Source organism: Eubalaena glacialis, chromosome 2, assembly GCF_028564815.1.
Source record: "Eubalaena glacialis isolate mEubGla1 chromosome 2, mEubGla1.1.hap2.+ XY, whole genome shotgun sequence".
In the NCBI taxonomy this organism is placed as follows: domain Eukaryota; kingdom Metazoa; phylum Chordata; class Mammalia; order Artiodactyla; family Balaenidae; genus Eubalaena; species Eubalaena glacialis.
Window position 1 is genome coordinate 58,693,388 of NC_083717.1, and position 14,496 is coordinate 58,707,883.

General features: G+C 51.1%; 1 protein-coding gene across 1 annotated transcript in view; it reads left to right on the plus strand.

The window, feature by feature from the left end:
- LOC133085010 (OTU domain-containing protein 7A-like) overlaps positions 1-13,725 on the plus strand; it is a 188,303-nt gene extending 174,578 nt beyond the window's left edge. The window contains exons 11-13 of the mRNA XM_061181843.1: positions 10,798-10,912; positions 11,087-11,171; positions 12,277-13,725. Of these exons, the coding sequence (XP_061037826.1) occupies positions 10,798-10,912; positions 11,087-11,171; positions 12,277-13,725 (1,649 nt within the window). The remainder of the gene's footprint in view (positions 1-10,797; positions 10,913-11,086; positions 11,172-12,276) is intronic.
- Positions 13,726-14,496: the final 771 nt, after the last annotated feature.

A 14,496-nucleotide genomic window follows, 5' to 3' on the forward strand; every position in this document is an offset into this window, starting at 1 on the left:
TGGGGGCATCCAAACTTTTAGCTCAGACCCTGCACCCCAGGGCCTGGGGACCAGACAAGGGGTGTCATCTTTGACATTATTGGTTCTTGACCCAAGAATATCTCGAAGGGCCCCTACATGACCAGGAGCCATGTGTGGAACTTCAAGGCCGTGAGCTCTGTCCTGGGCTTGCAGGGGGACGCGAATTCAGAGAGCTGGGTCTCGCTGATCAAATGCCCAAGAGTCCGGTTGTCCACCAACACCTGCGTCACCCCAAGGACCATCAGCTCTGGAGCCTGAGACTCAGTTCCAGAGGGATGCCAGCTGTGCTCGGCTACACGGAAAGAACTGGCCAAGGGTCTTTCACTAGGAAATTGGGGCCTGGAGAGATGAGGGAGCAGGAGGCACAGACACAGGCTCCCCCAGGCCTCCCCAAGGTGTCTAAGCCACAGAAAGAGTGGCCCCAGAAGCACCCCCAGCCGCCATCTCCCCCACTCCTGAATCAGCCCAGCCCCCATCTCCATATGAAGTGCCGTCTCTCCCTCAGGCTGCCCCAGGCTCCCTGTGGACCTACAGGCTTCTGATGGGTGGTGTCAGAACAGGACATGGCCTTCATCAATCCTCCTGCAGAAGAGAAGGGAAGCAAAGCCCCAGGCACCTATCCTGCCCCCTGGACATGGGGAGGGAACCTCTTGGTCAGCCAGCGTGACAGCCTGCTTCTGCTCTCCGAGAAGCCCCCCTCAACACCGTCCCCCAGGGCTGCGTCTGATGCATGAGAGGACATGTATCCAGAAGAAATGGCCGGCTTCCTGATAACCTAAGTCCACTCAGAGAATTGTCTCTGGGGACGTTTTTCTGGGGAAAGGGTCTGTGGGAAAGAAAGCAACCTGATCAGAGCCTAGTGGGTGGTCTGGAGCGTGAGGCCATGGGCAGCTCATCGAGCAGGAACTCACCACTTTCCTTGCATTTGTGGAGGGGACAGGGCTGCCATTGCTTTGCACCTCGAGGTCGCATGAAGCAAATCCTCATAAAGCAAGTCTGATTTTTCCCAGAGGCTCAAGGATGCAAGGTTCTCGCCCAGCCAGGGACTCTACATCAGGCCCACTGGAGGTTGTTCTCAGGCACTGGTGAGCCAGAGCCAAGGCCGCAGTGGGGGTGGGAGCAGGGAGAGGGGAAAGATGACAAGGACCACCTTTCAGAGGCTCCTGTTCTTCACTGGCCAGATCCTGGATGTCTTGAAGCCAGATGTCCTGTCTTTCTCATCTTTGTGTCTCCAGCACCAAGACACCTGGGAGGCAATTAAATGTTGAATGAATAAATGAATGAATGAACGAGATTAGATGCTCACGATCTACCAATTTCAGATAATTCAAAAAAAGGCAGGGTGACACAGTAGTGGAAGACAAAGTACACATTGTGGAGTAAGGCAGACCTGCTTTTCAATCACAGCTCCAGCTTTGGCTTGGAGTCACTTATGTACCAGAGTTTCACTTCCTCTTCTGTAAAACTGGAGCAAAAATCCTGTAGCTGGTGTAAGACTTGTAAGTAATGAATATAGAGCTCCTGACACAGTACCTGGTATTGACGGAGAGTTAGACACAGAGATCAATGGAACAGAATATGGAACCCAGGAATAACCCCACAAAATATGATTTTGACAGAGAAACAAAATAAATTCAATAGAGGATGGATAGTTTTTTCAAACAAATGGTGATGAAGTGATTGGACATCCATAAGCAAAACAAAAAAACTTAAACCCAAGCCTCATTTATACAAAAATTAACTCAAAATTAACCATAAAGTAAATGTAAAATGCACAACTATGGACCTAGAGGTAGATGAAGAGTTGTTTTTTTTAATATAAATTTTTTTTTTTATTCATTTATTTTTGGCTGCATTGGGTCTTCGTTGCTGCGCGCGGGCTTTCTCTAGTTGCGGCAAATGGGGGCTACTCTTCATTGCGGTGTGCGGGCTTCTCACTGCGATGGCTTCTCTTGTTGAGGAGCACCGGCTCTAGGCGTGCAGGCTTCAGTAGCTGTGGCACGCAGGCTCAGTAGTTGTGGCTCGCAGGCTCTAGAGCACAGGCTCAGTAGTTGTGGCACATGGGCTTAGTTGCTCCGTGGCATGTGGAGTCTTCCCGGACCAGGGATCAAACCCGTGTCCCCTGCGTTGTCAGGTAGGTTCTCAACCACTGCACCACCAGGGAAGCCCCAAGAGTTCTTATATATGTGTCCTGTTTGTTCTGTGTCTCTGGCGATCCCTGACTAATAGAACCACTAATCTGTTCTTCATCTCTAGAATTTTGTCATTTCCAGCATGCTGCATAACTGGAATCATACAGAGAATGCAGTCTTTTGGGATTGGAATGATCCAAAAAAAAAGATGAAATTAATAACTTGTACCTCTGCTCTGCAAAGAGAGAAAGAGAAAAAGGGGGGGGGGACAGGAAGGGAGGGAAGGAAGAAAGAAGGAAAGACAAGTTATAGACTGGGAGAAAATATTTGAAAACCACATATCAACAAAGGACTTACATCTAAAATATACAAAGAACCCTCAAAACTCAATAGCAAAAAAAATCTCCAAACCATCCAAATAAAAAATGGGAAAAGACATGAACAGACATTTTACCAAAGAGGATACACGGATGGCAAATAAGCACATGAAAAGATGGTCAACATTAGAACCACTGTAAGACGTCACTACACACCTATCAGAATGACTAAAATCTTAAAAATTGACAACACCAAATGCTGGAGAGGATGTGGAATAACCAGATTGCTCCTATACTGCTGGTGAGAATGTAAAAATGGTTCAGTCACTCTGGAAAACAGTTCGGCAGCTTCTTATAAAAGTAAACATCACTTACCATATAACCTAGCAATTGTAATCCTGGGCATTTATCCCAGAAAAATGAAAAGTTATGTTCACACAAAAGCCTGTACACAAATGTTTATAGCCGCTTTATTTGTAATATCCCAAAACTGAAAACAACCCAAATGTCTTTCCCGGGTGCACGGTTCAACATAATGTCTATACCACAGAACCCTACTCGGCAATAAAAATGAATGACTAGGCAATTACCTGGGTGGATCTCAAGGGAATTATGCTGAAGGGAAAAAACCAATCCCCAAAGACTGCATTCTGTATGATTCTAGATCTATAGCATTCTTGAAATGACAAAATTATAGAGATGGAAAACAGATTAGTGGTTCTGTTAGTCAGGGATCTCCAGAGAAACAGAACCTATGGGATACATGTAGATATATATATAAGAGGAGATTTATTATAGGAATTTGTTCACATAATTATGGAGGCCAAGTTCTACCATCTGCCGACTGCGAGCTGAAGAACCAGGAAAGCCAGTGGTGTAATTCAGTCTGAGTCCAAACGCCCAAGAACCAGTAGCACCGATGTCTGAGGGCAGGAGAAGATCAATGTCCCAGCTCAAACAAAGAGAGCAAATTCCTTCTTCCTTGGCTCTTTTGTGCTATTCGAGCCCTCCATGGAATGGATGATGCCTGCCCATGTTGGTGAGGGCAGTTTTCTGTACCCAGTCTATCAACTCAAATGCTAATCTTTTCCAGGACCACCTCCCAGACACACCCAGACATTATGTGTACCAGCTCTCTGGACATCCCCTAGCCCAGGCAAGTTGATACATAACATTAACCATCACAGTGGTGGACAGGGATTAGGGACCGATAGGATTATTTAGAAGCACACTGTTTAAATTGCAACTAGTTGAGGATTCTCCAAATATCTTTCTTGGTTATGGGTACATAGTTTTATTTAGTTATGGTCTGAGAACAAACTTTTTATGATTTCTATTCTTTAAATCTGTGAAGGTTGGCTAAGAATATGTTCCACTTTGGTGAATATTCCATGGGGTCTTGAAAAGAATGCATGTTCTGCTGTTATTGGGTTCCATAAATGTCCATTAATTCAAGGTCTCTGATGACATAGTTCAGTCTTCTATATCTTTGCTGATTTTCTGTCTAATTGTTCTGTCGTTTCCTAAGGGAAAAGTGGCAGTCTCCAACCATAATGAATGTGTCGTTCTCCTTTCATTTTTGTTAGCATTTGCTTCATGTACTCTGAAGCCCATGCACACATGTAGGATTGTGATAGCTTCATGGAGAATTGTAATGTTCTTCTATATCTTTGGTAACAGGCCTTGCACTGGAGTCACTCCAGTTTTTTTTTTATTAGTATCTTTTCACCTATGTATGTCTTCATATTTAAAATGGATTTCTTACAGTCAGTATATACTTGAGTTTTGCTTTTATATCCAATCTGACAATGTCATTTATTAATTGGTACATTTTAACTACTTACATTTAATGCTAGCTTTTTTCTATTTGTTCCATCTGTTTTTTGTTCTTTTTTTCTTTCCCTGTCTCCTTTTTCTTACTTTTTTATTTAATTTTTATTGGAGTATAGTTGACTTACAATGTTGTGTTAGGTTCAGGTGTACAGCAAAGTGAATCAGTTATACATATACATATATCCACTCTTTTTTAGATTCTTTTCCCATATAAGCCATTACAGAGTATTGAGTAGAGTTCCCTATGCTATACAGTAGGTCCTTATTAGTTACCTATTTTATATATAGTAGTGTGTGTATGTCAATCCCAATCTCCCAATTTATCCCTCCCCTGCCCTTACCCCTTGGTAACCATAGATTTGTTTTCTACATCTGTAACTCTATTTCTGTTCTGTACATAAGTTCATTTGTACCCTTTTTTTAGATTTCACATATAAGTGATATCATATGGTATTTGTCTTTCTCTGTCTGACTTACTTCACTCAGTATGACAATCTCTAGGTCCTTCATATTGCTGCAAATGGCATTATTTAGTTCTTTTTTATGGCTGAGTAATATTCCATTGTATATATGTACCACATCTTCTTTATCCATTTTTCTGTTGAGAGACATTTTGGTTGCTTCTATGTCTTGGCTATTGCAAATAGTGCTGCTATGAACATTGAGATGCATGTATCTTTTTGAATTATGGTTTTCTCTGGATATATGCCCAGGAGTGGGATTGCTGGATCATATGGTATTGGGTTGGCCAAAAAGTTCGTTTGGGTTTTTCCAAACATCTTATGGAAAAACCCAAACGAACGTTTTGGCCAACCCAATAGTTCTATTTTTAGTTTTTTAAGGATCTTTCGCTTCCTTCATTGGTGTTAATTGAGCTTCTTAATGGTTCCATTTATCTCCACTGTTGATTTACTATTATACCTGTATTTTTAATTATTAGTGATTTCCCTAGGGTTTACAGTGAACATCTTTAATTACTGAGACTCTGTTTTCAAGTAACATTATACTTCATGTGTTGTATAAAGATCTCATGACAATGTATTCCCAACCCCTCCCTCCCATCCTCTGGGCTATTATTATCAAGCTCTTTACATGTGCTGTAAACACGTAATACACTACTGCTCTCTTTGCCTTAGTTCTTAGAGTAATTAAAAGGAAGAAAACTGAATTTTATTTTCAAATTCATTTATTCTATTTCCATCACTTTTCATTTCTTTGTGTAAATCCAAGTTTCTACTGGGAACATATTTTTCCCCTTGAAGAATTTCGTTTAACATTTCTTAGTGCAGGTATACAGAGGATGAGTTTTCGCATTTTTATCTGAGAAAGTTCTCCTTCATGCTTCAGAAATATTTTTGCTGTGTATAGAGTTCTGGATTAGCAGGGTTTTTTCATCCAGCACTTTAAAGATATCACTCCATTGTCTTCTGTCTTACCTGTTTTATCATGAGAGGTCTGCTGTGATCCTTAGAATTGTTTCTCTGTATGTAATGTGTCTTTTTCCTCTGCTGCCTTAAAGATTTTCTCTTTGTCTTTGGTTTTTAGCAGTTTGAATATACTATGTATACAGATTTTTTGCTGTTGTTTTTCCTGCTTGTTTTTTTCTTAGCCCCTTTGATCTGTGGTAGAGTTTGTCATTCATTTTGGAAATATTTAGATAAATAATGTCAGCCATTATTTATTTAAATATCTCTTTACACCTCTTCTGTCTCTCTTTTCCTTCTGGGATTACACTTACACAGATCTGGTGCTATCTGATACCACCCCGCCGATCTTGGGTATTCTGTTCTGCAACCCTCCCCCCTTTTTTCTCTTTCTGTTTCAATCTGGTTAATGTCTATTGACCTATCTTACTGTTCACAGATTCTTTCCTCAGGTGTGTAAAGTCTACTGATCAGCCCCTCAAAGTCATTCTTTACTTCTATTATTGTGTTTTTTTATTTCTAGCATTTCGATTTGACTCTTTCTTACTCTCTGCTGAAATTAACCATCAAATTCTGCATGGTATCTACTTTTTCTATTAGAGTCTTCAACTTATTAATCAGTTGTTTTATTTTTTTTTAAATCTTTATTAAATTTGTTACAATATTGCTTCTATTTTATGTTTTGGTCTTTTGGCCACGGGGCACGTGGGATCTCAGCTCTCTGACCAGGGATCAAACCCGCACCCCCTGCATTGGAAGGCAAAGTCTTAACCACTGGACCACCAGGGAAGTCCCCAATGAGTTATTTTAAATCACGTCTTATAGTTTCGATACCTGTGTCATATCTGTCTTGTTCTGTCACCTGTCTTGTCTCTTGTCAATGTGTTGGTTTTCTCCTGTCTTTTCTTATGCCAAAAATGTTTTGTTGAAAGCTAGCCTTCTTGAGTAAAGCAATAAAGACTAAGGTATATCGTTTTGATTCCTTCCCTTTTGCTGCATGGGGTTTGGATCAGCCTAGTCAGGATCTGATGCTGCCCTGGTTATCCAGCCTTCAAATTCTTCTAGTTATATCTTGTGTTTACAGTGGGGCTGGTATTTCTCATTGTCTGCTATACCTTTGTGCTGAGCCTCACCTTGGTGAGGGTCTCTCTCCATATTCTTGCCCCTTTTCTAGCAGTAGATTGCTATTACTCACAGCTTGTTAGCCTGGGTGCAGGAGGCAGAGCCCAGAGGGTAATGTTTCTGTTGTTCTGATTAAGCCTCTATCTTAGGTGGGTGCTGTGTCCCTGGATCTGGGGGGAGGGAGTGACTGGAAAGGCCCAGTGCCCTAAGACCAACAGTGTGTGTTGCCCTGCTCTCTGCAGTTCCTTCCTTAGTAGATGGGAAAGGTCCGTGAAGGACACTTTCTCAGAATTCTGGCCAGTCTTTTTGTGAGCACCAGGTCAGGTCCCATGGAGAGGGGCCTGCAAGTGCTTGTGAATTTCCCTTATGTCTGTGGCCCCCAAGGTTCTGTATTCTTTCACTAGGCGACACCCTTCCTTTACCAACTTGTTAACAATGTTAGCTGAATTCTTCTTAGTGGGGTCCAGCTTAGTGGGGCCCAATTAAGCTCATGTCCATTCCTCCTCAAAGGCACCTGTCTTTCCACCTGTGGCTAGCCAGTTGCCTGTGACTTCAGCTCTCAGACGGGTTAAAGGAAAGTTGTGAATCTGCAGTTTGTCTAGCTTGTTGTTATTATACTGGTGGGACATTGCTCCTTCGGCTTTTTACATCCCAAACAGAAACCAGAGGTCTCCACTCTTTTTTGGAAAATAAGTACTGAAAATTGGTTGCTGCTTTGGTTATCCTTTGTCCAGGCTACTAAAAAAAAAAAAAAAAAAGGTTGCAGGTTTATTTTGAAAAGTATTTGCTGTTCCTGACATTTGCCACCAGAGGGCAAGTCACCGCATCACTCCCCCTCTCACTGGGTGAGGTCAGGTTTCCAACAGGGAAAAGTAGGTGTGTAAAGTGAGAGGCAGAGGCAACGGAAGTACTTGAGGCTCACAGAAGGTCTGTTTTCGAGGCCTCCCTAGGCTGTACAGCTACAGGTGGGGCTCCTGGGCCCTGCAGCCCCAGCCCTGACCAGCGGGCCACAGCTGTGCCCTCTGCACAGAAGACGCCTTCTGACATCCAGGCTGAGAGGCTGCCAGGAGCCTGCTGGGTGGTCAGGCTCTAGCACCTTCAGGTGATTCCAACCTTCTGTTTTGTGTGTTGGGGCGGGGGAGCTGGGGGCGTCAGGGTGGGGAGTCCAGGAAGTCCATTCCAGCCCAGCTACTGGGTGTAGGAATTTCCAGGAGCCCTTTGGTAGGGAGGCTGAGAGGGCTGTAGAGCTGTACCACATTAGTTGGTTTATCTGAAACAAATAAACCAAAATCACAGTGGCTTCACGTGATAGAAGTTTGGTTCTCCTGCAGATAAAGGCTAGAACAGGTGTTCCTGATGGGCAGGCAGGTCCCCTCCAAGTGGGGAGTCAGGAGCCCATTCCTGATATCTTGTATGGCCACCATCATCAGAAGGCATCACAGTGGGAAGGGGTGTAGGGGAGAAGGCGCACCCACCCCTAACCACATTGCCCAGGGCTTCCCACAGCACTTCTGCTCACGTCCCATGGGTGCGAGTAAGCATGTGCTCTTTCCGCATGCTAGGGTGGGGGCCTGGGCAGGCGCCCTCAAGGCACCTCTCCCCTGGGAAGGTGGACAGCCAGACCCAAAATCGCCCACGTTGCACCCACAGAAACTGCTCCTAACAGGTTATTATTCTAAAACAATGTTTCCCAGATTTGCTTGATTTTAAGACCCCCAGAGGAGGCTTATTTAAAATAGAGTCCTTGGGCCCGTTTCCTGGACACTGGTTTGGCCATCTGCATGGGCGCCTGGAGTGGGTGCCTTTACCAAGCCCTCCAGGGAGCCATGCTGCCCTGTCTACAGAGGAAGCCTCTACCCCCTGCCCCCACCCATGGGTGGGAAGCCGGGACAACCCTCTCTCTGTTGTCGTGGTGACCCTTGGAACTATGGGACTAGCTCCTGGGTATGGCCAAAGGGAGGCTGGTCCTGAGCTATCCTGCAGCCCTCCCTGGGTGTGACTACCCTGCAGCTCAGGCCGGGGAGGGGCAGCCTGTGTGTCACAGCCACATCAAGGCAGGACTGAGCAGTCTGTGGCCAAGGCAGACCAAGCAGCCCCTGACCTCCCAAACCAGAGCACAGTGCCACCCAGCCACATCGAGATGAAAAGGAAAATCTGGAGCAAAGCTGTGTTTCCCTTATATGAGGGATTAGGGGTTGGGGTGGAGGAAGAGGATTATTTGTGTGTCTTTAGCAACTGGAAGGCAGCACTGAGTCAATGTTTCTGATTTCTTACCAGAAAATCAATTATTAACGGTATTCAATCGTAGATTTTATGTATTTATTATTTATTGATTTGTCTTTTCTGTTTTTGCCGTGACTCCCTTGTCATGAATCTTGGGGAAGTGACACCAGATTCATGACCAGCATGGTGGTGGGGTGGGGGGGAGGTGGAGGAGTAAGGAGAAGGTAGGGTAAACCCCAGGAAGGAGCAAGGCCCCCTGCATCCTGGAGTGGTGCCTGGGGGCTCAGTGTCCCCAAAGATGGGGCTCTTGGTGCCAAAGGAAAGCAGCGTGTAGGAGGCCCCATGTGTTCAATCAGGTACAGGCAACATCTGGCCGCCAGCATAGAAGCAGGAGAGAGGTGCTCCAGGGCCTGAATGGGCAAGGATAAGCCTGAAACAGGGAGGCCCTCATCCACAAGCTTTCAGCTCTTAGCCCACTTCCCCCTCTAGAAAGGGGCCCGGCCACACCTGCCTCCTAAGCCGGTGGGACAGCGGAGGCGAGACCTCCCTGTGGAGGCCCCAGCAGGGTCTGAGTGTCACACCTGAAGGTGCACCAGGCCCTGCACCCACACGTACCAGCCCCAGCGTTTGGGCAGGCTGGCTCCCCAGGCAGCACTCAGGGCAGCACCCAGTGCTCTCTCCACCAGCCACTGGCACGGAGCCCAGCTCCAGCAAACCTAGCAGCTGGCCTGGCGGCGCCCCAGGTTGTGCTACTCTGCTGGGGCCTGACGCTCAGGTGAGGGCTGCAGGGGAGCTTAGTGCAGTCCCCACGCAAGGCTGCTGCCCAGAGGGCAGAAACGGGATGGCTCCCATACTCTCCTCGCATTCTTTCTGCCCCTGACAACAAGAGTAAGCACGTCACTAGGGAGCTGATCCCACCAGGCCCAGAAGCTCCCAGCAGATCCCAGACAAACCTGTAAACACCAGCCTCCAGCCCAGCCTTTCTGAGGAGGGCCCAGGTTCCCCCAGGGCAGGGGTGTGTTTTGATGAATCAGTCCCTGGGTGCAGTGAGGAGCCCATCTCTCCTCACTGCCTTGTCCACCTACACGTTCCCTCCTCAGAAGGCTCACTGGGCGGCCCTAGAAAAGCTTGCCAAAGCTCCCTCAGCCAGCTGTTCACCCTCAGGGCGCTATCACCACCTGAGAGCCTGAGCTGTATGTCACCTGTTCATGCTGTCCCCAGTACAGGATGTGAGCTCCCGCAGCAACACAGACTTGCTGCGTGAACTCACGAACGAGCAGATGGGCAGGCAGCCCTCACTCCCCTTCTCTAGGAGGAGATGGCCGGGCCTGGCCCCAAGTCCCCTCCCAGGTGACCTTGCTCAGTGCACTGTCTGGCCTGGGTCCTTCGTTAGAAACCACAGAAGCAGTAATAGCTTTTTTTTGTCTGCTGCCCAAGGACGGCACCTGCCTTTTGACCCAGGTCAAGCCCAGGTCTCCAACTGCTCTTCAGCGTCCACAATAAAGAGGAAACTTTTTAAACTGTTAGTGGTGCGTTTGAAACCTCCGGCCTTAACACCCCCGCTGGCGTACAGGTCCTGTGTACACCTCCATTCGGTTTCCTCAATCATGGAGACACCTGGTCTCGGTGGCCTTTTCCTGTCTTCCCTGGGGGTCGCGGGGACTTCGAGCCCCCCGTCCCCCTCCCTGGGCCACCTGGCACGGGTCTCTCTCTTTTGCGTTCCAGCCGTGATCCCCCTGACGGATTCAGAGCACAAGCTGTTGCCTCTGCACTTTGCGGTGGACCCCGGGAAGGACTGGGAGTGGGGGAAAGACGACAATGATAACGCCCGGCTGGCCCAGTAAGACCCTACCCTGTGTCCGCTCCCCTAGCGCCCTACGGGGCGGGCTGTCTCCGGGCTTCCCGGGGAGGGGCTGGGCACGGCGCCCCTGCTCCTCGGGGCTGGCTGGCTGCGCAGGCGGGGTGCGCGCGGGCAACCTGGGGCGCATCTCACTCGGTGTTCCTCTCTCGATAGCCTGATCCTGTCGCTAGAAGCCAAGCTGAACCTTCTGCACAGCTACATGAATGTGACGTGGATCCGGATCCCCTCTGAGACCCGGGTGAGCCTGGCGCGCGCCGGGACGGATGGCAGGCGCACTCGGCCCGGGGCGGGCAGGCGAGGTGCATCCCAGCCCTGCCCGCAGCCCTGCCGCCCCACCGCCCCGGCTCGGCTGCAACGCGTGCCTCTGTGCGCGTGTGCCTGCGAGTTGGACGTAGGCACGCGGTACGGCTAGGGGAGTTTTTGTCCCCTTATTTTCTCCAGAGGGACAGGAATAAACACGCCCACTCAGAAAACAAACCGTAGGCAACTCACAACACAAAACTCTCTCTTGCCGAGATCGGAACACGATGTGCTGCCACGGAGCGGAATTAACTATAAAACTGTGTGTGGGTCCTTGAAACGGAGGGAACCGAGGGCGCGATTCCTCGGCACCCCCTCCTTTTCTTTTTCTCGCCCCTCTTTTTCTCCCCTCCAGGAGGGGAGGGCTGTAAGAAAGTGGGCTAGCGCCTCACTTGGCCCCCTCCCCCAGGGAGGACCCATGCTGGCCCTGCCTCCAGATGCTAAGAGGGATTCTCTTTACGTATCTGACTGATGTTTTTGTGATCCCAGTAGTGAAGTCCCAGGAAAAGGGATTTGTTTAAAAAAAAAAAAAGATTACAAATAATTGGTCCTCCTCAGACATAAATTTACTTACCCGTAAAGTGGGGCTCGTAACGAATATTTTTTAAGTTTCATGAGGAAAGCAAGGAGGGCAGTGCCCGGCACACAGTACCCAGGACAAACTGGCACTGTTCAGAGTGCTTTGTACTCCAGCTTTGTACTCCAGCGTTTACGTGTATCTATACTTCACAGGGCTCCCTGAGGCAGGTCCCGATACCCCATGTTACTGATGGCACAAGTGACAGTGGCAGTCTGGCTCCGGAGTCCAGCTGCCTGGAGTATGTCATGACGTGGCTGTGGGTGTTCTTTTCTCGCCCCCACGAGGGCTGTGAAGGCAGCAGCTCTAGATCGAGAATCAGGAGACTCTCAGGCTGGGACACAGCTCAGGTTTGGGGCAGTGAGGCTGGAAGCCACACCGCGGCCACGGGGTCTGCCTCCACCGTCCGCGTGGAGCCAACTGATCTCTAACCTCCTCCCTTCCCTGCCCTCCCTCTCCCCTGCAGGCCCCTCTGGCACAGCCAGAGTCCCCGACGGCCTCGGCGGGGGAGGACGTGCAGTCCCTGCCCGACTCGCTGGACTCGGACCGCGACTCGGTGTGCAGCAACTCCAACAGCAATAACGGCAAGAATGGCAAGGACAAGGAGAAGGAGAAGCAGCGCAAGGACAAGGACAAGACCCGCGCGGACTCTGTGGCCAACAAGCTGGGCAGCTTCAGCAAGACGCTGGGCATCAAGCTGAAGAAGAACATGGGCGGCCTGGGCGGCCTGGTGCACGGCAAGATGAGCCGCGCCAACTCCGCCAACGGCAAGCACAACGACCCGCCCGAGCGCGGCAAGGAGAAGAAGGCCAAGGCGCGCAAGGGCAGCAAGGAGGAGTCGGGCGCCTCGGCCAGCACGTCGCCCTCGGAGAAGACCACGCCGTCGCCCACGGACAAGACGGCGGGCGCGTCGCCGGCCGACAAGGGCGGCGGGCCCCGCGGCGACGCCTGGAAGTACAGCACGGACGTGAAGCTGAGCCTCAACATCCTGCGCGCCGCCATGCAGGGCGAGCGCAAGTTCATATTCGCCGGCCTGCTGCTCACCAGCCACCGGCACCAGTTCCACGAGGAGATGATCGGCTATTACCTGACCAGCGCGCAGGAGCGCTTCAGCGCCGAGCAGGAGCAGCGGCGCCGCGACGCCGCCGCCGCCGCCGCCGCCGCCGCCGCCTCCACGGCCAAGCGGCCGCCGCGCAGGCCAGAGGCCGAGGGCGCGCCAGGCCCCGAGCGCGCCTCGCCGGGCCCGCCGGCCGGGCCTCCCACGCAGCTGGTGCTCAAGCTCAAGGAGCGCCCGAGCCCCGGGCCGGCGGCGGGCGCGCGGGCGGCGCGGGCAGCGGCGGGCGGCGCGGCCTCCCCGGGCCCCGTCGGCGGCGCGCGACGCGCGGGTGCCAGTGGACCGGTCCCGGGCCGCAGCCCCCCGGCGCCGGGGCGCCAGAGCGTCATCCACGTGCAGGCGGCGGGCGCACGGGACGAGGCGTGCGCCCCGGCCGTGGGCGCGCTGCGGCCGTGCGCCACGTACCCGCAGCAGAACCGCTCGCTGTCGTCGCAGAGCTACAGCCCGGCGCGCGCTGCTGCCCTGCGCACCGTCAACACGGTCGAGTCGCTGGCGCGCGCCGTCCCAATAACCCTGCCCGGCGCGGCGGGGGCGGCGGGCGCGGCCGAGCCCAAGTCGCAGACCTACACCAACGGCTTTTGCGCGGCGCGCGACGGCCTGGAGTTTCCCGACGCCGACGCGCCGGCCGCGCGATCGAACGGTGAGGGCGGCCGGGGCGGCCCCGGCGCGGGGCCGGCGCAGCGGCGCTGCCAGCGCGAGAACTGCGCGTTCTACGGGCGCGCCGAGACCGAGCACTACTGCTCGTACTGCTACCGCGAGGAGCTGCGGCGGCGGCGCGAGGCGCGCGCGGCCCGGCCCTGAGCGCGCGCCGCGGCCCCGCCGGCTGGGCTGTCCTCTCCACGCTGTTGGTGTCTCCTCCGCGCCCTGGTCCACCGGGAGGCCGGCGATCCTCTGTCCGTGCTGTGTACGTGTTTGGTCAAACGTTTCTAATGGTGCCTGAACCTACACTGACGCCACTCAGGTAGTAGACGGATAGGAAACAAGTCATACTGTTGGAAGTGGGTGTGCTAGCTAGCATCTGCCTCGTACCTGTGGAAACTCAATAGCCATTGCAAGGGTATTTTTGTTCTTCAATAAGAGAAATAAAGAAATTTGCAGCCCTTTGTTTTTAGAAGGGAGTGTTTTACATGGCTTTTTTTTTTTTTTTTTTTTTTTTTTTTTTTTTTGGCTTTTTTCCCTAACCCGGCGACTGACCTCTTCCATGTAGCGGTCACCTGCGTGCGATTGTTGCCACCCAGCGTTTCGAAGCAAACGCGCGGCCCTGGGACCGCGGTGGCGGCTCTGCCTCGGGCTCCCACCTGTGCCCCTCCCGGGCCCCTGGAGGACAGGGCGCTTGGCCTCCCAGTGGCGCCCTGGTGGTCCCTGTGATCCTTTAGGAATACACGGCTCCATCTCATAAGCAAAACCTCCTCCCACAGTCCCCGGCTCGAGCGACATTCACACTGCCATCAAAGCCGTGGGCGTCTGTAGGATGGGCACCGGACAACCTACCTCGCAGGGCGCGGTGAGGTGTAGCGATCGCTCCCGGTGCCGGGCAGCTCAGGTGACAGGAGCTTTCCAAAGACACCTTGG